We start from the raw sequence: 26,586 nt of genomic DNA, 5'->3' as shown, positions 1-26,586 counted from the left end.
ACAAACAGACATGGAAGGGACACAAGAGGCTCTGCCTTACTTCTCCCTGGGAGCTCCTCCCCTATGGCAGGGTCCACAAGGTTCTCCTACTCACAGCCCACCTCCCTTCCTGCCCCTCCTCCAGTGACGCCCAATCTCAGTGCCTGGAGACAGTTTCAGCCTCACCATATGGGATGGACCAATAGGCCTGTTGTGCAGCAGGGCACAGATGAGGAGAATGGGAGGTGGGGGGATGGGGGAGGATCGGGAAGACACGCAGGAAGGCAATGCAGGTGACAGGGATACGCACTAGACAGCAACAAGCCACCAAGCAGAGCTCACATGGGTGGCCACCGCACCAGCTATCATCTCCACCCCCAGCTCCCTACTCCAACCCAAGGACAGCGCAGACAGGCCCAAGGCGGAGAGCACAGAGTGCCTGGATGTGACCTGTGTGTGCCCAGAGAGTGACAGGGTAAGGGCAGGCCTGGGCTTTGTGCGTGCGCATGTCTGTGTGCGTTCATGTATGTCCATAAGCGCCTGGCACACGGCCCTTCCACTGGCACATTTTAAGCAGAAGCAAAAATTACCGGGAGAGCCTGAGGGATTGTCGGCATTCTGTAAGCTGGTGACAAGTGAGAAGACAATGACTCAGTAGTACCAAGAAGTTGGGGTGTCTGTCCAACAATGGCACAAGCCAGAGTGCAAGCAGAAACAAACCAGAAGACCTGGGTTCTACCAGTGGCTCACTTCTGGCCACTAAGCAGTGACGTACAGCTGGCCCTGCCTACCTCACAGGACAGGTGCAGGGCATACAAGACTGGCCACAAGGGTCTTTATGAAGAGACCAAACTATCTAAATGCAGAATTCCCAGTAGATGCTCCCAAGGCCCAGGCAAGAACAGGCACAATGCCAGGGGGCATGCAGGGCCACCAGGAGCCACTTGCCTTCCCCTTGGGGGCAAGGCTCAGCAGCAGTGCTATGTGTTGAGGCAGTGGGGTGGGGGGGGTCTCCAAGTGCAGATTCTGCAGATCCCCTCCCCTCCACACACAGCCTACTTCTCTCTCTCCGGGCAGGCTGCCCGCAGCCTCTGTCCTCACTACCTCCGGATGCCAAGGCACCAGCTGCTGCCCCAGAGCCTGGCATAGCACTCACTGCAGCTGGCAAGGCCTGGTTTCCTGAGGCCACAGGGCAGCAAGGCTGGTGGGGGCCTGGGCAACATCGGGACAGTCTGAATCCCTTCCTCTGTCTACTTAGGGTACCAGTGGAGAGGACAAGAAAGCAAAAGTGAGGACCCCAGCAGAGACAAGAGGGAAAGGCAGGGAAGAGTGGCAAGGAGGTGGGAGGCAGGGCAGAGCAGGAGAAAGGTGACCCATCGCAGAGACAGACAAGAAATGAAGATGGCTCAGGGCTGTGAGGGAGCAAGAGGGGATGAGTGCAGCTATCTGGATAAAGAAAAGGAGCAAGCCCTGCAGGGACAGGTACAGGAGATGGGAAGAGGGCCAGCAAGGAAAGGGAATGGGGACCTCTAGGGAACAGAAGCCAAGGCTTTCCGGGGCTTGTGTCTCCATAGCAACCAAGCCTACTGCCCAGGCACTGGGAGAACCAGGGGGCTCAAGGACCAGAAAAAGGAATGTGTTTGACCTTGGTTTTGCCACATGTGCTCTTCCCTCCCAGAAGCCACTCCTCCCATTCCCTCACCTTCACTGCAGTCAAAGAAAATATCATTAAAGAGAGAGTCAAACAGAAAGAAAGAGAGTAAGGCAACCATGTGAAAAAGTGATTAGGACAGAACAAAAGAGGCCAGCAAAAAGAAGACAAGCGTGTCTGGGGCTGGACTGTGACTGCCAAGGCCAACTCGAGAAACGAGGCCATTCCTCAACTCCTCAGCTCTGCCTCCGGTCTCCTTAGGGTGGGTGGCAACGCTAGCTACTCTGGAGCCTGAGCCTCCACGGGCTCCAGTCCCTTTGCCACCAGAGACCTGGGTGGGCCCAGAGATGCCAAGAGGCCCGAGAGGCAGCCAGAGAGCCTGAAAGGCTTTGAGGAGAGGGACAGAAAAGAGATGAGCAAATGTGGAAAGAAAACCCAAAGATGGAGAGGAGAAACCTGAATCGGGGAGGTCTGGGCAGGACTTCAAGGGACTGGTGGAGGGATTCTACTGGGGTGAGCCTGTCGGGGCGACCGAGGGGCTCAGCAGAGCACAATCCAGATCTGGGCTGAACAAGCCCTGGAGCACCAGGGGGCGCTCTCCCCTATCTCGCCGTGTTGGAGCGACTGGGAACTACAACTCCCAGCAGTGCTTGCACAATTACCGCCCGTAATTGCTCCAGACCCAGGAATGGGGGTAATAGCTGATGCTTGTTTCCTCCCACAGTTGGGTAGTCTGTAGCCCTACAAGTGTCCCCAGTGAAGATGTATGTGGCTAGAGGCTAGTTGTGGTCCTGCATTTCTGAGTATCGTGCATGAGGGACTGAGCAGCTGCCTCCTTTCCAGGCCCAGCTCCCAGACCTCCTCTGGGAAGGTCTCCAGCGCCCCCTCCACCCTCCCTACTCTGGAGCGCTACAGCTGTCTGTTCTGCTCACTTGGCACTTACTGCCTAGTAACATCTTGTACTGCTCCCTGGAGAGGAAATGCGATGTGAGAAAGAAGACCTGGGCGCTAGTGCTGGCTCCGCCACCAGCTCTGTGACCTTGGCTGGTCACAAAGCTGGGCTCTAAGTCCCAGCTTCCCCCTCTGGAAAATGGAGCTAATAATCAGGAACTGCACAGGCTGCTGTGGGCATCTCAGAAAGAGAAAGGTGGGGTCCAGCTTCCTCAACCATAAAGCACCCCACAAATAAACGACTCTTGCCAGTTGGTAACTTTCTGCGAGTGTGCTGCCTCTTTTCCCTGTCTTTCTCTCTTTCTCAAGGAATTTTTTTTTTTTTTGGTAGAGATGGAGTCTCACCATGTTGCCCAGGCTGGTCTTGAACTCCTGGCCTCAAGTGATCCTCCCACCTCGGCTTCTCAAAGTGCTGGGATTACAGGCATGAGCCACTGTGCCTGACCTCAATGAACAAATAAACTCCTCTGAAAAGAGTGTGCACTTTTCATATACTTTGCATGGACCACACTTTATTGTAGTTATTTGTTAAAACATCAATCAGCCTCTTGGGAACGGAGCCGATTGGCTCATATAAAATAAATTTGCTGACCACATGGCTACTTATGTGCCAAGAGCTGTGTAAAGCACTGAGGGTGCAGGAACAGAAATATCCAATCCCTGGCCTCAAGGAGCTTGGTCTAGTTGGGGAAGCAAACAGGTAAAGTGACAGTTACAATACAGTGTGATGAGCCTTCTAATGGAAGTGTGGAAACACCGAAAGTGTCCAGGTTCACCTGGGGTGTTCAAGGAGACTTCCAGTGTGGATGGCCTGGTTGCTTTCTCAGAGTCAGATGAAAGAGACATACCACATCATTGGGGAAGGGACAAGGATGGCGGAAATCCAGGCAAACAGAAGATTAGACTAAAGAATGGAAATGGGACTCCATAGCCACAGTGCTTGGCACCCACTGGATTTCCTTGAGGACTTGTTATACTGGCTTGTAAACTTCATAGGAAAGAGATTATTTTAAGGGAGGAGGCCTCAATACAGAAAAAGGAGCTAAAGCCGTAAAGTGGGCTCAAAGGCCCCTTGCTGGCCACAACTCCCAACAAGAATCTCCCTGGACTGGGCACCTAGCAGGGTTCCAGAATCTGATGGTTACATGAGTGTTGCCCTACTGCCTGGTTGCCTTACCAAAGAAACAGATAATTCCTAGGGATCAGTCTGAACAACTGCCACAAAAAAAGATACCTGTGTTCTAGAAAGAGGTCATCAGAACAACTGGGTTTTGCAAAAGAAATGGAGGTTTGTGGCCCTTCACACCAGGGCAGCTAATAGGGCCTTTGGACTGGCACTCAGGGAGCAACCCATCAGTTCCCCCAGGCCTCAGAGAGGACAAGGGGATGTGCCTGTGTTGACTTGGCTTCCCCCCAGGAAGCACAGTTAGCCTGCAGCAGGATGAGGGCTGGACTCTCTGGGGACCACTGGGGTCACTGACCTTTTGTTGGCTGGTGCACATCGCCGGCTCCTCCTCTCCCGGCCCCCCCCTCGGAGAACAGTAAGGACCCTACTGGAGAAGCAGAATTGGGGAGTCAGGCACAGGGGCTACCGAGCCAGTCCCTCCCCAGCCTTGAGGGGATGAAGGGCCCTTTCCAGGGTAGAGGTGCTGCTTGCAGGTATAGGGGAGGAGAGGTTTTCTGGGGACCCCCTTGCCTTCAAGACCTCTAGGGAAGGAGCCGCTTGACAAACCAAAGATGATCAGCTCCACAGACCCCATCAGACTCATGATCACTGACTTCCACTCTTTGCCTGGGGTGGGGAGACTGAGCAGAGGAGCAGAGGCCTCACTGCTAGTGCAGGATTCCCTCTTCCCCACAGCAGGCAAACAGGCCAGCCCTTAGCATTGAAGGCCCCCAGCACTCCCTTCCAACTTCTTGCTCATTCTCCTGGCCTCCTCCATGAGGCACATTCTCCCCACCACTCTGCACCTTTGCTTACACCCTTTCTGCTGGATCGAGCTCACCCTCCCCAACTCATTCAAAAGCCTGACACAGGTGCCCCTCCTCCAGAAACTTCTCCAGATTTACACCCAAGCTCTTCTGTTCTTTCCTGTCCTTGAGGCTCTCACTATACCTTGAGGCTATCTACACCAGCTTCATTCACCACAGTGAGTGCTCGGAAGCTCTCCCTGTCCACTCCTTTGCCAGTTAGACCCTGGAGCTTCCCAGAGATTTCCAAGGGCTTCCTGTAATTCCTGTCTGTTCTTCATCCCACCATTGTGCCTACAAAAGGGCTGTGCACGTCAAAGGAGATCCTGCCTGCAGCTCAGCCTGGATGTGGGCAAGCCCTTTCTCAGGAGTTATTTCTCACTCCTCACCACCCCACTCATCAGCAGCACCTAGGCCTCCAGTCCAAAGGCCCTGGCAGGCACATGTTACCATGTCTGGGTTTCAGGAGGGCTTGAACTCTTCAGCCCACCTCTCTCCCTGCCAGGGAACCTATACATTCAGCACCTGGCTTCCAAACACCCAGCCCTACTGACAGATCCACAGGATGGCTTCAGGATGAGAAAACTCAGTGATGAAGGGGGAAAGTCCCTATATGGGCTCTTACTCCAACCCCAATTGCAAATCCCCAAACATGAACTAGAATAATACTTGAGCTGTGGAAACTTTCCAGAGGGGGCTTGCTGAGATCCTTTGGGAGGACCTTCACTTATTACAAAGGGGAGCCACAGCCAGCACCCACAGAACCAGGTACTGAGAGGCAAGAAGGATGTGAGTGAACCAGCCAGGGCTCCTACTCCTGACTCCCCAGTTGGGACTTCCTCTTTCCCCGCTCTTCTTGCCATAATTTCACATCCCTGCAAGACTCCAAGGCCTCTACCTCCCAGACCTAAATCCATCCCAAATTTCATATCTATGCAAGTTTCTCCTGCAGACCAATCTTGGTCCTACCTACAGGCTAAAGACCCCACTCTGTTCCTCTATAAGATGATCCCCCAACAGAGAGCTGAATTGGGCAGGTCCAACAGTGCCAAAGGATCTGGAAGGCCAAAACCTTGAGCTCAGAGAGAATCAGTGACAGCGAAACACTGGAGGAGGCCAGAGCTGGAGGAGCTCAGACAGGACTCCTGGGTTCTATCTCCAGGTTTGCTTAACACCAGGGCTCTCAATTCACCAATTCGGTCTGTGGAATTTACACTAACAAGTAACTTCATCTCTCTGGTCCTCAATGTCATCATCTGTCAAATAGGGTTAAGAGACGTTCAAAAAACACAAGGGTGAAGGCGTGCGGGTGGGCAGAGGGTTGGGAGTGCACACTGTGGAAAGGGAGAGGCCCTGCACCTCTCCTCCCATTTCCCCTCTCATCATGGATGGGGGCATCCCACAGTAGCAGGGTGAGGGTGATGAGACTGCCTAAGACCCTCTTTCTCCAGCCCATGCTTTTCTCTTGTTACTTAGGTCCAAAGAAAAGAAAGAATGATCAGAATGAGTGGAAGAAAATCAAATACCACCATGAGAAAGAAAAAAAAGCAAGATACAATACCAGGAAAACACAAAAAAAGGGTGACTGGAGACTACGGCAGGAGTTCAAACATCTCTTGATGTCAGAAACCAAGGTGAGATGTGGGCAGATGTAGTGCTTCAGGGTGGGCAAGGGAGAGGGGAACACACAGACAAGGGCAAGTCCCCACCCCCACCCCAGCACCCCCCAGATAAAATTAAGAAATGGCAAAGGAAGGGAGTAGGGAAGGAAGGAAGGTGTCAGGACAGGTGGAGGAGGGGAAGGGGACAGGGGAGGGACAGGGAGAAGAACAGAAAATCCAGGCGCAGGTTGGGGGCAATCCAATCCAATCCAAATCAAACCAAAACTTCAAACCATACCTTCGCTGTTTAACGTCAGGTGAGCCGGACCTTGGAAAGGGGAAGGAGAGAAAGAAAGAAAGAAAAAAAAAGAAGAAAAAAGAAAGAAAAGGGGAAAGAAACAAAGAAAACAAGAGTCATCAAAATCAGCCAGAGAGAAGGGAGAAAAAAGCTTTTGCTGCCACAATTTAAAAACCCTTTTTAACTTGTGACAGACATCGGGGGGAGCCCCAGCCCGGGAGCTGAGGAGAGGGGCCCGATGCCAAAACAGAGGGTGGAGGGCACAACAGGGGAAGAAAGAGAGATTAGGGGCATCAGAGAGGGTGAAAGGGGTACAGGCAGAACCAGAGGAAGGAGGGGGCGGGGAGTCGCTGCATAGGGGAGAGGAGATTTTGGTTTCTTTTTTTTCTTCTTGCCGGAAAAAAAAGGAAAAGGAGGAGAAGCATTAGGCTGGGAGGGTTGCTTTTTCCTTTTTCTTTTTTTCTTTTTTTTTTCTTCCGGGAGGCGGAGAGAAAAAAAAACGGTCAACGAGAAAAAACGATTCAGATGGAGGAAAAAATAAAACACGACACAAAAATCAAAGCCACCTGGAGAGAGAGAGAGTGTCCTGTTAGCATGGGATTGAGCAGGCAAGGGGGCCTCCAACCCCCCAACATCCCTAATCCCGGTTACCCCTAGGATGCTGGCAGAAAAGGGGGAAAAATGGGGGGTACAAAGAACCTGGGCCTAAAACGATCCCCCACTAAAGCAGGGTATGTAAGGACACCTGTTGGGTTCTAATGCTCCCAGCTACCCTTCCCAATAACCTTTGTATGGATAGTAGGGACCCTGCACACCTGGGTTCTAAGAGAAAACTGGGGCTCAAGAGGGCAAAGTTAGAGAGGAAACGGGTAGAAGAAGGTAGAATCTAGGGAGACACTGAGAGACTGGGGTCAGAGCTCTCAGAGAGCAAGGTCCAAAGAGGACAGCCAAGGCCCACTGGAGGAGGTCCAGCTCTCCAAGAGGTCCAAATACTTCATTCATAAATTACAGGCCCCCCCAGACAGGCACAGTGGTTCACGCCTGTAATCCCAGCACTTTGGGAGGCCGAGGTGAGCGGATCATGAGGTCAGGAGTTCGAGACCAGCCTGGCCAACATGGCAAAACCCCGTCTCTACTAAAAACACAAAAATTAGCTGGGCGTGGTGGGGGGGTGGGGCGCCTGTAATCCCAGCTACTCAAGAGGCAGGAAAATCGCTTGAATCCGGGAGGCAGAGGTTGCAGTGATCATGCCACTGCACTCCAGCCTGGGCAACAAGAGTAAGACTCCATCTCAATAAATCAATAAATAATTAAATAACAGACCCCCATTCTCTGGCCAAAACCTCTCTCAAATGACCCAAAATCTGGATTTTGAAAAGAGAAAATGGACTGAGAGGAAGATCAGCTAGGATTTCCATCCAGGATTACACTGGCCCCTTGAGAGGGCCTTGTCAGCCCTAACCCGAAGTACCCCTCCCCAGCCTTAGTGGGAAGGAATCTGGACCACTGGATCAGTACCCCAGTCCCCAAAGGGCACCAGCCATGGAAAACTCTCTCCTAGAGAGGATGGCACCACCAGGCCCACAGCTGGGCTGAGACCCCAGGGCTCCCTGAGATGGCCAGCCAGCTCCACCAAACTTCAGAGCCCCCGCCCAATCCCACTCACTCCCCTGTGGTGTCTGGCCAAGAGGGTAGGAAAGGCAACAGCCCTGTGGTGCTACTGTCACCCTTGGAAATCAGCCCCACTGCTGTGGCAATGAGATGTTGACCCTAGGGATAGAAAGCTGGGGCCAGGATGGAAGTAGCAAGGTTAAAGAGTTACAAGTATCTCTGAAACGAAGCTGGATGGGCCGGGATGCCTGGGCTCCAGGAGGAAAGGCAGTGAGGAGGCCAGGAAGTACATGGCCAGGGGCCTAAGGCCTAGACCCCATGGCCAGATGGTTCACGCTGCCCTCTTTGCCCCATCTCTCTGAGGTGGCATTGGTTTCTCCCCACCTCTGAGTCTTGAGGCCACTTAGGGGAGAAGGCCATAGCTGCTAAGGGCAGCCTCAGGACAGAACAGCTCTTGGGAGGACGTAGGTTTTCATCCATGACACAGGTAAGGACCCAAGCATTTGAACCGAGTCTCCTCATTCCTTACTCTTGAATACCTTCCTACTCTGCCACCAACTCTTTCCCCAAGAACTACCAGCATCTCCTTCCAAACCCCCAAATTCAGGACCCAGACCCAGAGCCCTCAACCCACATCTGACTCTCCCTATCAGAAGCAGCCTTGCTCTCAGGCTCCCACCCTTGAGAATCCAGGCCTCTGCTCGCCCCCAGCCCAAGAGCCAGCTGCCCTGTGAACCCATCCTCTGTCCCCCACAGGCCTGACTGCTGCTAGGGGAAGCCACATCTCCCTCTCCCAGACCCTCCCATTGCCCAGCTCCTTGCCAGCCTCATTAGCATTCGGCAGTCTCCCTCTGTCACCACGGCAACCAGCTGCTCAGCTCCCTCAAGCGTGACAGCACCAGCCATCTTGGTGAAGGGGAGGCTGGTTCCCTTCCTGTCTACCCCTGGCTCAGCCCCAGCTGGCCCGAGGGTTTTCTCCCTAAAGTCAGTCTCCCTACTAATCTGAAATCTCTGCTCCCTCCTCCTGGCCCCCAGCCCCACTGGGGTATTCACTTCCCCACAGCCACCTGTGGCATCAGCCCCTTCTCCCACCGCTGGAGTAGAGACTGGCAGTAATGGATGGCACAGCCAAGGGTCCCTTCCTAGGGCACTTTATCTGGCTGCTTCTGGGTCTCTTCGCCCTGCCACAAGAGGCTGGGAGGAAAAAGGAGGTGCTCAGCAGGGGCTGTAGAGCAGGGTCTCAGGGTTCCTCTAGAAAGCTAGGCCTTGGGCACAGTATCGAGTGGAAAGAGGGTGAAGGCACAGAGGACTCCTTAGAGATGTAAGGGGAGCTGCAGGGTCCAGAGCACAGTGCCACAGAGGAGGCCCCCACCCACCCACATGGAACCAACACCTGCTAAACCCGCCTCCCCACCTTCAGTCTCATCCCCTAACTCTCCTACTGAAACCCCAGAGAAGACCATCATTGGAAGAAGAAAGATGGTGATAGGTGACAAGACAAGCAGGCACACAGACATGTCACGGAGTGACACAGAGATGCATCAGACTCCTAGGTGTGTATACACACATACACACACACATACAGCCTCCGATACACAGCCCTGCACAGCCACTTACATGCAGGCACACACAGTGCCACATCTAAACCAGCAGACTAGCACGCCACCCAAAGAAATGGCAAGGTGGCATCCACAGGCCTCCTTCCCCACGGGTCCCCAAAGCCAGGCTTCCCTTCTTGTCCCTGTCTATCAGCCCCTTTCTTCTGCCCTACTCCCGCCAGACTCCTTCTTCCCAAGTACCCCTCTGGCTTTCTTCTTTTGGCCAAGCTGTTCCCACTTCCTGCCCCTCCCTCCAGCTTCAGACTTGAGGCTTTCTCTTCCCACCCCTTCACTTACCCCCTCTCCTTCCTCCATCTCTCTCCTCCCTTTTTTTTCTCCACTCCACCCTTTTTTCCCTTTCTCTCTTCCTCCCCCCGTCTCTCCCTTTGTTCTGGAGGAGACATGACATCAAGAGCAAGTAAAAGTCACATCAGCACTAAATCTTATCTCCAGCCCTCAGAAGGCTGCGTCCACCCAGACACGCAGACTCTCTCTCTCTCTCTGACACACACAGAGGTAAACACTGACACATAGAGATGCAAACACAGATGCAGACACACAAAGATGCTGATGTTCTACACAAGCAAACAGAAATGTGGGCATACCACATATGCATCGATAGAGGCTCACAGCACACCCACGCACTCAGACACAAAACCATGTTACATGTACACAGCATATATCCATAGGCGTGCACAGAGACACATAGACCAGCAGAGGTGTATGAATGTATGTGCATGCAGACACACACACACACACACACACACACACACACACGCCTGCCTGCTGGGCCCAGGGGACCTGAGGCCCCCAAGGAGAAGAGACATCCAAAAGAGACAAATCAGACCATGGACATCACAAGAAAAAATGGGTTCCAGCCCCACACTCGGGCCAAGAGCCTCTTGCTGCCTTTCTTTCCCAGGACTACTATATCCCTGGCACACTCCTCTGCTCCTCCACAGGGACGCCCTGCTCTCCCACTCCACTTTCCCAGAAGGGACTGGGATGCCACCTCATGCTTGCTCTGCTGCCTTCTTCATGGTGGCTATGTGAGCTCATCTTCAACACAGCCTTCAAGCCAGAACTACCTTCTTCCTGCTCTCAGTCCACCCCAGAGGAGGAAAAGAAACGAAGGGAAAGCCAAATTGCGAGAGAAAGAGTCAGAGAATGACAGAAACCCAGAGAGAATCTGGGGAAGGAGAGGCACATGGTCCAGGGACAGGGTCTTGGAGAAAAGGAGGTAATGACAAAAACTGAAGAGGGAGAAGAGGCCAACAAAACAGGAGATAGAGAAAGAACAGAGAAACCTCAGAGAGAGGCACAAAACCCATCCTTGCTCTCTGACCTGGATGAAGGAAGAAATGGACCATCCCTACCTAGCAACCTGTGGGGCAGTGGCTAGGGGCCTGCCACACATGTCAAGTGTTGGTCACAGTGGGGCAGAGAAGCTGCCCCCACCACACACCCCAGACCCCTACACTGCAGGTGCACTCTACTCCAGTCCCCTGAGCCCTGCAGCAGTGGCACCAGACTCCAGGGCAGATTCTCCCCAAGCACAGGTTTCTGGGGCAACAGGCCCACCCCACCCTGCCCCTGTGTATGGCAAAATTGCTTTTCTAAGCTTCCTAACTTGGGCTGGGCTAAACGGTGTCTACCCACTCACTTCTGGGCACTTCGGAATCCTGTCAGCCCCGTCCCTCCACCCCCATCGCTCATTTCTTCCCTAAGTTTCCCTTTCCCTCTCCAGCCTGGAGAGGAAAAGGAAGAAGAAAGGCCAATCAGCAGCCTCCCACCCCACGAAACCAATGAAGAGGGGATGCAAGAGAGCGGGGCAAGGCGGCCAAGGGAGGACCCCAGACATCCTTCTCCAGAGGGGCCCTAACATGGCAGGAAAGGGAGTCCTCCGGTAGCCAACGACAGCCCCTCACGTAGGATCCCATGGCAACAGATCCACTACCCCAGTGACCAAGAGGCTTCACTCACCTTCCATGGGGTGCTCCTCTGCAGCCAGTGAGGTTCAGAGAAGGGGGAGGCAAAGAGAAAAGAAAAAGGAGGGCGGTTAGCAAAGGTACCATGAACAGGGGCTCCAAGGGGCATGTGGAGTCCAAGCCTACCCAGGCCGACATGAGTCACCCAATGTAGAAGGCCCAAGTCTCAAGAAAAGCACTATGTTGGGGATGAGGCAGAGACAGAGCTGCTCCCTGAGTCAGAACCTCACACACAGTCAGCCAATACCCATCACACCAACCCTCAAGTAACATTTCAGGAAACCAAGGCCTAGGACAGGGAATTGACCACACTTAAGGTCACATAGAGAATCTGAGGCACGGCCAGGAGTGGCAGTCAGGCTTCTCAACTTCCCCAGATAGGCTCCCCCACTGCATTCCATTGCATCTCAAAGACAGATGGAGACACACTCACACCACTAACTGTCTCACAGGACTCACTAGAGACACACTCATGCTCAGTGACACACTGACACACATAGGCACTTAGCAATCCAGGGACACACACAGTCTCCTACAACTCACATCTAAAGCCTCTGAACACAGGACCCAACCACCCACAGCCTCTGACCCTCCCAGGGGTGAAAAGACATCAGGACACAGAGTGAGCAAACAAAATTCTGCCACACAGCACTGTGTGACTTTCCTCCTATTCATTTAACCTCTCTGAGTCCCTACTGCCTCTTCTGCAAAAATGAGAAGGAAGGGCTGAATAGTTTCTGAGGCCTCTTCCGACTCTGATTCTGGTTCTAGGACAAATGTCTTCTTAACATCTGGATGAGGCCAAGGGCCCCCAGGCTGGATGGCCACGCTAGTGGCCATCTTGAAGAGAGTCCAAATTCAGTGGGCAACAGTGGGCCCAGACCTAGACCATGCCAAATCCTTCAGACAGGCAGACTTCACCTATTAGGGCCCTGCCTGGGCTTGGCCTTCGAGCTTACCAAATGGGTCAAGAGGGAGATGGAAGGAAGAGAGGATGGAGACAATTCCTTCAACTAAGCTACAGTTCCTCAAGCAGGCTGGGCTCTGGTTTGCTTTGTAAGTGGATAGACATGCCCCCAGTTCCAAACATTTGCCATGTGCTCACCTCCTGGGAGCCTTTAGATGAAGCAATAGGCAGGAAGTAGGAAACAGCACAACCTGCAAACACACAAACCCGTGGGGAAACACATACTTGCATGTGCAGCCCCCCAGATACACACTATGCACACACAATTATTCAGTACACACTCACGCATGCACACACTATCTCCTCCTACCTCCAACCTCATTTGGTGGTATCTGTTCATTCGCTCACGGAGAGGTAGCTAAACTCCGAAAAAAACCAGTCATTTGTCATACCTTATATCACCTCCATAATCCACGCACATACACAGGCTGAATGCAGCACCAATACCTGCACAGTAACCTACTACGTAATACTAGACACACACACCACCACCGCACAGTGACTCCAGTGGCTAAAGATACACAGCAGGCAATGAACACAGCTCTCTTTCTATCTCCCATTTCCTAAACCTACACACACAGCCTTTCCATGTCAACATGTGTTACAAACACATTTCTCTATATGCTTTTACCTGACAGCTGCATCACCTAAAATCTATGTCTCCAATAGTTTTCTTAAGTAAACTGAATTACATTATATTTATGGGGGGAGCTGGCTAATGAAGGGGCCCTCAGGAAACCCTTTGGCTCTCATGAAGACTGCTGTGCAGGGATTTCTTGGGTTCCAGGATGCTAAGACCCTGGTCAGTCAACACAATTGTCACCAGCACCTGTGCAAATAAGGAGGCATGGTGATTTCTAGATAATCCAATATGGCAAATATTTCAAAAAATATCTCCACCTGCCAGAAATGTACGTCATGCTAAGCTCAGGAAGATGAAACAACCAGGCTTGGTTTGTTTCTCGCTTTGGAGAGACACGACCTAGAAACTCATGTACCTCTCTTCCTCTGCTGCTCTTTGCTTTCTGCTGACTCACCTATGACCCTCACCTGCGACCCCAAGCTCCTCTGGGCTTGGCCCCTGCCCTCCACACTCCTTTCATTTCTCCTTGCTCTCCTCAGTGATGGCTCACTTTCGTGCTCAGAGACTCCCAAACCTGCATGGGCAGTCCTGGCCTTCTCCCTCAGTGCCAGTCCTGTATCGCCACGTGTCCACCCAGCAATGCAATTGCTCGGTCAACTCTGACATCTAAACTCCACCACTGAAGCCATTCTCAACACCTCCACTCCCACAACCAAGTGCTCATTCCCCTGTGCTTCGCAAAGCCCCTGCTTTCAATCAATGCTGCTTGAGCTCCCACTACATACTCCACACTGCCCTCACAGGCTCCAGAGATTCCATTAGTTAGCCATGTGCCAGGCACCATACTGACACTCACATGCAATATCACACATCAGCCTCACTGCAGCTTTGAGCTTGGTGCTATCTATCTCCTCTGTACAGAGAAGGAAACACACCCAGGAGTACAGAATCACCTTCACCCTTCTCCACTGCAATCCTAGGTCATCATAGCCTCTGGCCGCATCCCTTGTGCCTGGAAACCTGCAATCCTCCTGGTCAGTCTCCCGACCCATCCCCAGCCTGGCCCTCTCGGCACAGGTATGCCTTACTAAGTACTGCTGTGATCAGAACTTTTCACTGTTTCTGATACAAACCTCTCTCCTGTGCCCTTGACCTATGTACCCATCTGCCTTCAAAGCCGCTGTCTCTGAGTGTCTCATGGGCTTCCCACACTCAATATGTCTAAGGTGGGCCTCATAACCCTCCCCCCATACCACCAAATTCCCTGATCAAGTTAGGCACCTGGAAAGCACCTGCTCCTTTTTTCAGGCCAATCACCAGGTCCGTTGGTTCTACCTTCTAAAACCCTAAAAACAAAAGTAAACTCCTAGAAATCCTTATCATACTCCATTTCCACCAGCACCACCCAGGTCAGGCCCTGGTGAGGTCAGGCCCTGATCAGTCCATCTCCTTGGAACATTAGTAAGCCTCTGAGATGACACCCCCAACAGCCACTTTTTTCACCCTGAAATTCATATACCACAGCACACAATGTGGTTCACTCCAGCCATGTTACAACCCTGCTGAAAACTCTTCAAAGCTTCTCAGTGCCTGTAGGTTAAAGTCGAATCTTCTCAAAAAATTTCATCCAAAATTTGACTGTGCCTTCCTCTAACCTCCTTTCCTGCTACAATCCAGGCTGCAGCCACCCCAGCTTCTTCCTGTTTCTATAATATGCCACGTTTCTGCACATAATATTCCTTGTGCTTGAAACACTCTTCACATACAGCTGGCTGAGAAAATCTACTCTTTTCTTCTTTTTTTTTTCTTTTTTTGAAGATGGAGTTTCACTCTTGTTGCCTAGGGTAGAATGCAATGGAACGATCTAGACTCACCACAACCTCTGCCTCCCAGGTTCGAGTGATTCTCCTGCCTCAGTCTCCCAAGTAGCTGGGATTACAGGCATGCATCATCACACCCAGCTAATTTTGTATTTTTTTAGTAGAGACGGAGTTTTCCCCAAACTCCTGACCTCAGGCAATCCACCCACCTCAGCCTCCCAAAGTGCTGGGATTACAGGCATGAGCCACTGTGCCCGGCTCAAAAATCTACTCTTTCTTTAAGACCCAGGTCAAGGGCTAGCTACAGTGGTTCACACCTGTAATCCCAGCACTTTGGGAAGCCAAGGTGGGAGGATCACTTGAGCCTAGGAGTTTGAGACCAGCCTGGGCAACACAGGGAGACCCTGCCTCTACAAACAAATACAAAAATTAGCCAAGTGTAATGGCTCATGTCTGTAGTCCCAGCTACTTGGGAGACTGAGGTGGGAGAATCGCTTGAACCTGAGTGGTTGAGGCTGCAGTAAACTGTGATGACACCACTGAACTGCAGCCTGGATGATGGAGCAAAACCTTGCCTCAAAAAAAGAAATAAATAAATTAGCCGGACATGGTGGTGTGTGCCTGTAGTCCCAGCTACTCAGGAGGTTAAAATAGGAGGATCATTTGAGCCCAGGAGTCTGAGGTTACAGTGAGCTACGATGGTACCACTGCACTTCAGCCTGGGCAACAGAGTGAAACCCTGTCTCTAAAAAAATAAAAACAAGAGAAATTAAAAAAAAAAAAAAAAGATCCAGGTCATTACACATTTGTCTTTGTTCTAAACAAAGGAGAGCTAGCCTTCCTTTTTTGTGCCAGCTCTAGAAATGTACATTCTTTATTAATTCTCTTATTGAATCTCTATTGCAACTATTTCAACATGTCTTTCCTGACTTGACTGTGAAATATCCAAAAGAGAGGACAATGCCTCATTCATCTCTCTATATCCAGCTGCTTACATGGTTCCTGGCTCAGAAAAAGGCATTCCCAAGTTTGTTAAGTGAATCGTAAAATAACACTTCGCATATACTGAGCACTTAGGGTGTGCCTGGCTCTTTATGTCCATCGTTCCTCTACCCACCCCTGCTACCTTGTGAATGGATATTACTATCACTCCCTTTTAGAGCTGAAGAAACCAAGACTCAGAAAGTAGGAGTAACTTATCCAAGGTCACACTGCTAGTTAGAGACACAGTCAAAATTTAAACCCAAATCTGTCTGGCTGAACACTTCCAGTGGGCTGCATGCTTAGCTTGGAAGTAAGACTTCTAGAAACTGGCCGGGCGTGGTGGCTCAAGCCTGTAATCCCAGCACTTTGAGAGGCCGAGGCGGGTGGATCACGAGGTGAAGAGATCGAGACCATCCTGGTCAACATGGTGAAACCCCGTCTCTACTAAAAATACAAAAAATTAGCTGGGCACGGTGGCGTGTGCCTGTAATCCCAGCTACTCAGGAGGCTGAGGCAGGAGAATTGCCTGAACCCAGGAGGCGGAGGTTGCGGTAAGCCGAGATCGCACCATTGCACTCCAGCCTGGGTAATGAGCGAAACTCCGTCTCGAAAAAAAAAAAAAAAAAAAGACTTCTAGAAACTGATTCTAATCTAAGGTTCTGATTTTATCTACCATAAAGCACAACCGACTTGGTCTCTTCACCATGCCCTGGCCCACTCAATTCACATCTCCTATACTCCTCATGTAGGCTGTTCTCCTGGTGCAAAAGCCCTGTCCTTTCCTTTCTATCACTATAACTCACACTCGGTCATCCTTCTTCAAGGTCTGGCCAAGTCCCACCTTCTCCTTGAAGCCTTCCCTGACTACTAGAGCTAATAACCATAGTACCATTTACTGATCACTTAGAATAGTGCCCAGTGCATTATAAAGGATTTTCATATATTAATTCATTTAGTTCTTACAACAACGATATTACCTCCATCTTACAGAGTAGGACATTGAAGAATAATGTGGATAAATTAACTGCCCAAGTTCACATAGATAAGAAGTAGCAAAGCTAGGTTCAAACCATGGCAGCCTATACTCTTACTCATTTTGCCATCTTTATTTAGGGGCATCTAGCATGTCTCTGGGTTCTAAGAGCAGCTGCTGTCTATATCACCCTCTAGAGAAGCCTGTCCCATTCTGCCTGAAGCCACTTCTATCCACAGAAACTGTCAGGACCACAGGTACTAGATGTTGGAGCTGACAGAATGACCCCAACATAGGTGATCTCATTTGCTTAACTTTCACACACAAGACTTTATTTACTGCCTCAGCAGAGGACAGAGATGGTGTCATAGATGGTATATCTTGCCCAGCATGAACTCAAGATCCAACAGATTGATATCAAGGACAGTGATGAAGACCAGAACAAAAGGGAAAAGAAAAGGTTCTAAACAGCCAAAACATACATCTAACACCTGGGCATGAAGAACTGTTACTTTCTGGCTACTCTCCACACACTGCCTAGAAGGCAGCCTTGCCCTATAGAAGCAGTTGTAGAGTGTAAAACTGCATCCTCAATAAAGTTACTTCTACAAAAAAGGAATAAAAAAGAACTGTTATTTTCTCATAGGGCCTCAGGCCCTAACCAGAGTCCATCTACTGTTAGTGACACACAATTCTAACAGCAATTCCTAGCTTAGGAATGCTGATTTCTAGGTTCACACACATACACACACAGATAGAGAAAGCGAGACAGAGAGAGAGAAAGAGAGAGAGACAGAAAGAGAGAGAGGTGTCAGTGGCTACCTGACAACTCCTCATAAGGATGGAGATAGAAAAAATAGAAAAAGCTAATATAAGAATTCTGAAGTACAGCAGTCAGGCGTCATCTCAGGCAGGGACAAACCTCAGCAAAGGAACCACTGCATGACAGTTTGGCATAATACCTGAGGGGAATCACGACCACCCTGAGTCATCTGAAAAAACTTAAATCACATTCCAGCTATTATGCTTAGGGAGGCAGAGAGGTGTGTAACACATTATGAAGAGATTTCCATCTGAAATGTGTTAAATGTGGGTTAGTTGTGTGTTTTAATGGGATAATGCCCTGCTCTCTGGGATGAGTTCCTCTCCAAGGGCTCGGAAAACTGAGATTTTCCTGATCCATCTCCTTTCTCCTTTCTCTGTGCTGGGACAGCTGACTGACAAAACACAGGAACACCCTCAGCACACACTGGCTTAAGGGAGAAGCTGTGGCCCAAGGAATTTAGGGTAGTTACTGGTTTGTGATAAAACCTTGACCCTAAAGAGCCCCAACAAACCAAATGCAGGCAATCAATGAAACAATTGACCAGCTCTCCTTTCAGGAGGCAGCATGGAGACAGGGAGCGACGGGCTCTTGAGTCAGCTCAGGGCTCAGATCCCAGCTCTTATACCTCTGAGCCTCTCTTTGACCCTCTGTAAATGGAGAAAGTTATCCTCATGTGGTGATCATGAGGACTAAATGGGATAAAACATCGAAGACACCCAGCAAATGCTCAATGGCTGCAAATCCCCCCTCTCTCCTCCTTTAACCTTACCATCTAATTCTCTGTGTTCTAATTGCTCCTTTGCTGGGTCTGCAGCCACTACTACTCTTCCTCCTCCTCCCAGCCGTCTGCTCCTCTGAAGTCTTCTGCTCAATTTTCCTCACCTTTTCCTTGTCCACTTCATCTGATCGCAGAGCTTCAAATACTATACACACACATGGCTCCATCTGCAGCCTCACCTTCAACCCAAAGCTCTGGTCTCACATTCCCAGTCACCTGGAATGTCAAGAGGCACCACTACTTAACACAAGCATGATCTATTGTGGCAAGACTGCTCCCCTTCCTGGCACCCCCCTTTCCTCTCACCCCTCCACCAACCTTCCAACCGTGCAGATCTGAAACTTCATCATCTCTGAACCCTCTCCTCCCACTCCACATCCAAGAGGAAGAATCCTACAGTTTCAGTCTCAGCAATGGCCTTCAATCACTGCCACCACAACTGCCACCACCCTTCCTTGCCACTCCCCAAGACAACCAAGGCTCAGGGTCTCAATATCTTTTGCCTGACCTATCTCCCAACTGATTTCTTCACTACATAATTCTGTCTTCTATAAGCCCTATGCACTTCACTCCCAGCTCCCTAAGTACAGCTCTTATCCGTTTACCTGCTCAAAATTCTTTTGTGGCTCCATTTGCCAATACACTGTACCCCATCAGCATTCAATGTGAGTAAAATAATTTAAGCCAGATCACCAAGACCTGGCCTCAACCTGCTTCTCCTACTTTAGGTTCTACTATTCTCCCTATACTTCTTGGTGCCCTCCACAGATACGATGTATATTTCTCTACTTCCATGCCTTTGCTCATACCAGTTCCTTTGCTTCAAATGATCTTCCCCAACCAAGCTTATTAATCAATGTTCGAGGCCAATTGTAAACAGCATGCATTTCATACTTGTAAACTCTCCCCTACACTTTGTTGTAATAAAAACTGCCATTTACTCATCACTAATTTTATACAGCAGATGCTCATTTAATTCTTACAACAAACCTATGAGATAGGCGTGTGTATCCCCATTTTATACATAAAGAACAGAGAGAATTTAAGTATAAAGTCACAGTCTGAATGCAGAATCTCTCTCTTTTTTATTTTTTCTTTTGAGACACAGTTTCGCTCTTTGTTGCCCAGGCTGGGGTGCAATGGTGCGATCTCAGCTCACCGCAACCTCTGCCTCCTGAGTTCAAGCGATTCTCCTTTCTCAGCCTCCCAAGTAGCTGGGATTACCGCCATGCACCACCACACCTGGCTAATTTTTGTATTTTACGTAGAGACTGGGTTTCATCATATTGGTCAGGCTGGTCTAGAACTTCTGACCTCAGGTGATCTACCCGCCTCGGCCTCTCAAAGTGCTGGGATTACAGGTGTGAGCCACCATGCCCAGCTGCAGAGTCTCTTAACAACACACTGGACAGCTTTTTTATCTGCTTCCTAAATATAACAGTCAACTCCCAGAGCACAGAGTCCATCTTGTTCATCTCTGACTACACTGCAGCCCCCAACACACAGTCTATCACAAAGGAGGCCTTGATAACTACCTGTGGAATTAAATCACCAACAAACACAAAACACACATGAGACACGTGTGTCTACCTCTCTGCAAGTACACACATTACGACTAGTTTCCTATTTTTCTTCTGAGCAAATAGTATACACCTGACACTCTGTCCTAAACACCTGCACCATCACTCCACCTGAGGTCTCACACACATGCCTGCACATCCCTTCCTCTTTGATCACTTTTCAGCCCCTTCTCCACACACACAGGTGACATGAGGAAGCACTGACATGCAAATCATGGCAAGATCCCAGTCTACTCTATCCCAGCTTTGGCAGACAATCAGCAACAGTAGACAGACTTGGCCACCCCTGCTGAGCTCTGTCTTCAATTATGCGTGGCCAGATCCCTGAGAGAGAGAGGGGAAAAAAGCAAATTTTCTAGCATGGAGGTTCTCCATCAATGGGTAAGCCCAGACCCTGGGAAAGCAGGAGGGATTCCAAAGGATACACAAATCTGTATGCACACCAAACATATGAAGGCAGATTGAAACATCTTGCATATAAAGCTAAAACCATTTTTCTAATGTATATTTTATTAACCACAATGGCAAATATAACATCAAAGGCATCTAAAGGCTTTTCCAAATTCACAGTAGCTTTGAGTCATTTATACTCACACTAAACAGATACAAAAATAACTACTTTGGAAGGAGTACTGTGAATTACTGACTTTTAAAAATGTCCTCAATCTCAGAAAGAGTTGGAAACCACTCACAGCAGATGATGAGTGACTGTAACTCCAGGGAAGCCTGAGGATTCTGACCCCTAGAGCAGTCTCAGAGATTAAGAGCCAGGCCTGTTCCCCTTAAAGTCTTCCTTCCCCATCCCAATACCCAACAATGGGAGCCCATGCCTTCCTCCTTGACTGGATGAGAAAGTATTCGACGTATAATGAGCACAGGATATTATAAAAGCTACCTAGGAAATAAGGAACAAATAGAAAAAGAAATGAGGTTGCAGAGTGGGGAGAGAAAAGAAGGGAAGCAGTAGGGTTGTTGCTGTGCCTGTCATCTCCAGATGCAATCAGTGCTTACAACCCCCATGCCCACCCACAACATATATCTGAAAATATACACAAACATGTTTTTATATGTACATACAGCTTTGCCCCAAGCCTTTATTCTCTCAATTACTTATTAATATCTCTCCATTCATTCCACAAATCTTTATCAAACACCCACTAAGTGCCTAGTACCAGATTAGGTGCTGGGAATACAGAAATGAATAAAGACACAACCCTCCTATTTTACCACAAAGCACTGCTCTCTCAACAGACACCATACACATGTCACACACACACCACATATATACAGGCAACCCTGCCCCTACCAGCTGGCACCTACTTTCCCTTTTCTTTTCTTTTCTTTTCTTTTTTTTTTTTTTTTTTGAGATGGAGTCTTGCTCTGTTGCCCAGGCTGGAATGCAGTGGCACCATCTCAGCTCACTACAACATCCACCTCCCAGGTTCAAGTGATTCTCCTGCCTCAGCTTCCCGAGTAGCAGGGGTTACAGGCATGTGCCATCACGCCCGGCTGATTTTTGTATTTTTAGTAGAGACAGGGTTTCACCATGTTGGCCAGGCTGGTCTCAAACTCCTAACCTCAAGTGATCTGCCTGCTTCAGCCTCCCAAAGCGCTGGGATTACAGGCGTGAGCCACTCCGCCTGGCTCACGTTCCCTTTTCTTACATGAATCTCTCTCACACACACACACACACGCACACACGCGCGCGTGCAATACGCATATTCAACCATCTCTCACAGCTTCACTACAGCTGACGCAAACATTCACCAAACCATATTATACACACCTCCATCCCTCTCACACAGTTACCCAAACACATCTTAAACACACAACCACACAACCTGTATTCAGAAGCATGCACCTTGTTTGGCTCACTGGAAGCCTCTGGCCAATGAATCCTCTCAGAGAATGGATACAAGGGCTCTGGTTGACCAAGGTGCCTCTGGCTGCATTTTTCATACACCCAAGCCCAGTTCAGCCACAGTGAGACCAGGGACCAGTTACCCTAACCACCCGAAGCTCGAACTCTCCCTCCATCAAATTAGAGGGATGGTTCATCCTGTTCTCGTAGGCAGGTTTTGGGAGAAGGGCAGAGGAACCAGCAGATCAAATTAAGGTTCTGGAAAGAAAAAGTCCTCATACGTTCCAGTTGTCTTACTGAGGCCTCACGTTAAAACACAGGCACATGAGCAGACACCCTCATGTTTGGGAACTACTCACTCTAATAGGCACTAGGCTCCTGTCTGCAAACACTGCTATTCAAACAGACCCATTCACACAGCAAATACACAATGCCAGACTGCCGGCCTCTACACACAGGCAAACACACAGACACAGAATTTCACAGTTTAGGAAACACCTGAACTCCTTGGAGAAAGGGTGAGAAGGTGTCAGCTTAACTTAATACGCACAGTTCCTGATGACATATCCCACAACCTTGTACTGACTACCCCATGAAAACAATCCCCAGACCTTTCGGTTGTATTTGTTGATCACAACTACAGATCCGCAGGCAAACGACTCTCCAAAGTGCAGGCTTCCCACACCCAGGGCCTCACCTGCAGGGTGGGCCCTCCCATGGCTGTCCACAGGCACCAGCCACAGGACACCTATCCCCAAAGCAGTCCCGGGCCACGTTCGTTTTGCAGGCGCACACATGCACATGCACACGCTCCCTCAAAAGCCTCTGCCTCTGGGAGGACAGACACACACACACACAACCGCTGAGTGGCCCACAGCTCCTAGAGGGACGAGGGGAGTGGCCCACAGCTTCCAGAGGCCTGAGGCACACACGGGCTGGAAAAACCGGGAAGCGGGGCCGAGAGACGCGCTGGGAGACTCCCCTCTCCACCGCCCAACCAGACCCTGGCGGAAGAGGCTCCTCCAAGTCCCTCCTTCCCTCAGACCCCGACACCACAGCCCGCCCCGGGCCGCTCAGCCCAGGCCCCGCCCGCACTTCACCACTTCACCCTCTCGGCCAGACTCTCGGCCTCGGGCAGCGGGGGTGCTGGCCGGACCCCTCCCTCCGGCGAGCCTCCCTGCCAAGCGCCGTTCCACATTCAGCCCCACAGCCCAGGGTCCCACCCCGCCCTGTCCAGCCCAGCAATCTCCCACCAAACCCGAGGTTCTCAGGGGCTCCACGCCCGGTCTGTCATCGGGAGACACTTACCCGCCATCTCTGCCCCTCACCCAAACTGTCCACTCCTCGCCAGGAACCTGAGAAGCCTCAGCCACCCTCTCCCTCGTTTTCCCTTTACTCTCGGAGGCGCTCTGAGGATTCTGTGGTGAAAAAGAAGCACTCGCTTCCTGCCCACAGCCTCTCAATCCGCATTCTCCCTCGCCTGCCCCGGAATCGCCATCGGGCCCTTCTCCTCACACTCAGCGTCCTCACACCTAGGCCCTCAGCCCTCTGTGCTTGTCCAGGCCGCATTTCCCGCCCTTCGCTGGCAGACCTTCACAGACTGCCGCCCACTGTCGCCTACGCCCCCTTTGAGAAGGCTCCGCCACACGGTCCCGCCCCCTGTCTCGTAGGCCCAGCCCACACTGGCCTTTCCACACAGGCCCCACTCGGCCTCTGACGGTCTCACACGGGGTCGAGCCCCTGTCTCGTAGGCCCCGCCCACAATGGCGTTCCACACAGGCCCCACTCACAGCCCCTCACGGCCTCACGCGGGGCCCCGCTCCCTGTCTCATAGCCCCACCCACTGTACTTCAGGGGCCTCATGGTCCCCGCCCACTGCCTCTAATGGGCCCCGTCCACGCAGACCTCACCCACAAACCTTCACCAGCGCCTCGCAGCCCCTCACCCACCAGGTCCACGGGGCCTCATGCGCCCCACTCGCAGCCCCTTCAGAACCTGACCACACAGGCTGCCCACAGGTCGCCTCAGGACTCACGCTGACCACGCCCGCGTCGGCCACGCCCGCTCTCCCCGCCCACCGCCAACCCCATGCGCCCTCGCCCAGACACGCGTCCCCGCCGCCCTGGCGCGCTCGCACCCACTCACAAGCCCTCGCGCCTAACTCCCCGGTCTCAGGCACCCCCGCAGGCCCCGACCCCCACGGGGCGCCCCAGGACCTCACCCCCGCGCCCAGGCGCCGGCAGCCGCTCCCCGGGGCTCACCTTCGCTGCAGAACTTGCCGCCGAAGCCCGTGTGGCTGCAGTCACAGCCCACCTCGCCGGGGGCCAGCACGGTGCAGAGGCCGCCGTTGGCGCAAGGGTTGCGCGCGGGCGCGCACAGCGGGTCGGCGGCGACGCCGCGCAGGCCCTGGCTGCCCAGCAGCGCGGGGGGCCGCTCGCCCAGCTTCAGGTTGGCCAAGAGGCCGCGGAAGGGTGGCTCGTACTTGACGGTGCTCAGCGTGAGCGCCGAGAGGCGCACGTCGGGCGGGATGCCGCCCACGAACAGGTCGCTGGCCACCTGCATCTCGCGCCGCTTGGAGCGCACCTCGGCGGCGCGGGCCTCGCCGTCCACCGCCAGCGCCGTCCGGCGTGCGTCGCGGGTCAGCAGCACCATGTGCCAGCGGTCGTCAGCCACCGGCGTGTCCAGTTGCAGCGTGGCCGGCTCGGCGCAGGAGAGCGTGAAGCGCAGCCGCAGGCGCCCGTCCACCAGCAGCAGCTCCAGGAAGTCGCAGTCGCCGCCGTCGTCCAGGTAGAGCAGCAGCGCGCGCGTGGCGTTGGTGCGCAGGCTGAAGCTGAGCTCGCCACTGCTCGCCGCGCCCGCCCAGCGCGCGTAGCGAGCCCACTGCCCTGGGCCGCCGCCGAACTCCAGGCCGTCCGCGCGCGCCGTCAGCACCAGCAGCAGCAGCAGCAGCGGCGGCGGCGGTGGCGGTCGCCACCGGCTCCCGGGCGCCATACCTCCGGCGGCCCCGGCCCCGCCCGGCCCCCGGCCCCCCTCAGGCTTCAGAGCCGCGGGCGCATGGGGCGGGAGGGGGCCGGGCGTTCCCCGCGACGAGCGGGGCTCCCTCGCCGGCTCACAGTGCCATGGGCCCGGCTGCGGGGCGAGGCGCGCAGAGGCCCAGGCGCCGGCTTCCCTCGGGCGGCGGCGGCGGCAGCGCCCCTCCCCCGCCGCGGGCTCCGAGGAACGAGTGGGGAAGGATGCCTGCGGGAGAACAGAGAGGAAGGGGTTAATGAGGGGCTCCAAGGGGCCGTCGGTGCTGGGCTCCCCCCTCATACCAGCAGGCACCCGACTGTTTACCTGCAGAACTTAGAGAGGCCCAGACCTGGAGAGGGTCCCGAGGCAAAAGACACGGAGTCCAGGGGCCAGCACTTGGGAGAGATGGCACGCAGTAGGGGCAGCAGTGTTTCGAGATGTGGACAGCGGAGAGGTGACATGTTCGAGCCCGGTAGGCGCCCAAGCCAGCCGCCCGCGGCCTCACCCTCTCAAAGCACCCGGGTGTCAGGACCAAGGCCAGCTCTTTGGGCGAGGCCTAGGAACTCTGCTCCGCCTGGTGACCCCAGCCCCTTCTCCGAACCGCCCAACCTCTAGGCCTGGCTCCCACCACCAGCCTCGGTTCCTCTCATCAGCTCTTCATACTGGATAATGAAGTTGCTAAATAATTCATTGGGATTAATTAAATGCCAATTCGTCAATGGTATCACAGGGTAACCAGACTGGGAAGGGGACAAGGGAGAGAAGCCAGCCAGGACCCAGATACCCAGACCCCAAGCCCTCTCCATCCAAGCAGGGACACAGCCATCCAATTCTGTGTCTCTAGTTCCCCCAAAACCACGCTCATCCCTTCCCAGACCCCAGCCTCACTGCTCACCAGCACAGGTCCTTTCTGAAGCTAAATGTCTGTCATCCTCAACTTCCAGCTCCCAGTCCTCAGCCTCAGGACTGGCCCCACTACCTGGGCTCTCTTCACCCCTCAGTTCCCTCTGCCCCCCTCACCAAGATTGGGGGAGCCACCAGGAGGCAGGCAGGCTCATTTGCATAAAATTGCCTTTCTGAAATGATTACCCTTGTAACGGGCTGTCAGAGAGCAATTTATACCCCACGCCGGGGAGGGGAATTTGCATCTCGTTAAACTCCAAGTCGTAATTATTTATATCCAACAACCCTCCTGAATATTGCATTGATTTTATTTTGGGGAGGGAGGGAGGGAAGGAGGTGGGGAGAAGCCTGGGAGAGAAGCAGGGTGGGACTAGAGTTTAGGAAGAGACAGTGAAAGACTGAAGCAGGGGAGGAGAGAAAGAGGAAGGAGAGGAAGTGCCTGAAAAGTGACAGAGACGGAAGAGTAATGGAGGAGAAAGGTGGCCTAGTGGGGAGAAATGAAAGAAAAGACAGAGAAAATTAAATTCTAAATCCAAACAGCATTTGTCAGAGCCCTGGGTGCTGAGCATTTTTACAAATGTCATTTTACTTAATCACTCTGAGAAGTCCCAGTATTCTCATTAACTACTGGGGAAACCCAGGTAAAGAGGTCTG

The 26,586-nt window shown here is 52.2% G+C and overlaps 1 protein-coding gene across 14 annotated transcripts in view; it reads right to left on the bottom strand.

Annotated features, from left to right (window-relative positions):
* NRXN2 (neurexin 2) overlaps nucleotides 1-25,257 on the bottom strand; it is a 105,235-nt gene extending 79,978 nt beyond the window's left edge. For 6 of the 14 annotated variants that reach the window (XM_064364770.1, XM_064364773.1, XM_064364772.1 and 3 more), the window contains exons 1-4: nucleotides 24,282-25,011; nucleotides 11,644-11,661; nucleotides 6,452-6,481; nucleotides 4,063-4,134 (exon numbers count right to left, since the gene is read on the bottom strand). In XM_064364770.1, the coding sequence (XP_064220840.1) occupies nucleotides 4,063-4,134; nucleotides 6,452-6,481; nucleotides 11,644-11,661; nucleotides 24,282-25,011 (850 nt within the window). Of the gene's footprint in view, nucleotides 1-4,062; nucleotides 4,135-6,451; nucleotides 6,482-11,643; nucleotides 11,662-24,281 lie in introns of those variants that run through there. The other 8 variants (XM_012463060.3, XM_064364774.1, XM_064364775.1 and 5 more) reach the window with 4 other exon arrangements.
* Between the last annotated feature and the right edge of the window lie 1,329 nt (nucleotides 25,258-26,586).

The sequence above is a fragment of the Aotus nancymaae genome, unplaced genomic scaffold (genome assembly GCF_030222135.1).
Source record: "Aotus nancymaae isolate 86718 unplaced genomic scaffold, 86718_ANA_hifiasm-v0.15.2.pri h1tg000059l, whole genome shotgun sequence".
In the NCBI taxonomy this organism is placed as follows: domain Eukaryota; kingdom Metazoa; phylum Chordata; class Mammalia; order Primates; family Aotidae; genus Aotus; species Aotus nancymaae.
This window is presented reverse-complemented; position numbering and strand designations above follow the sequence as displayed.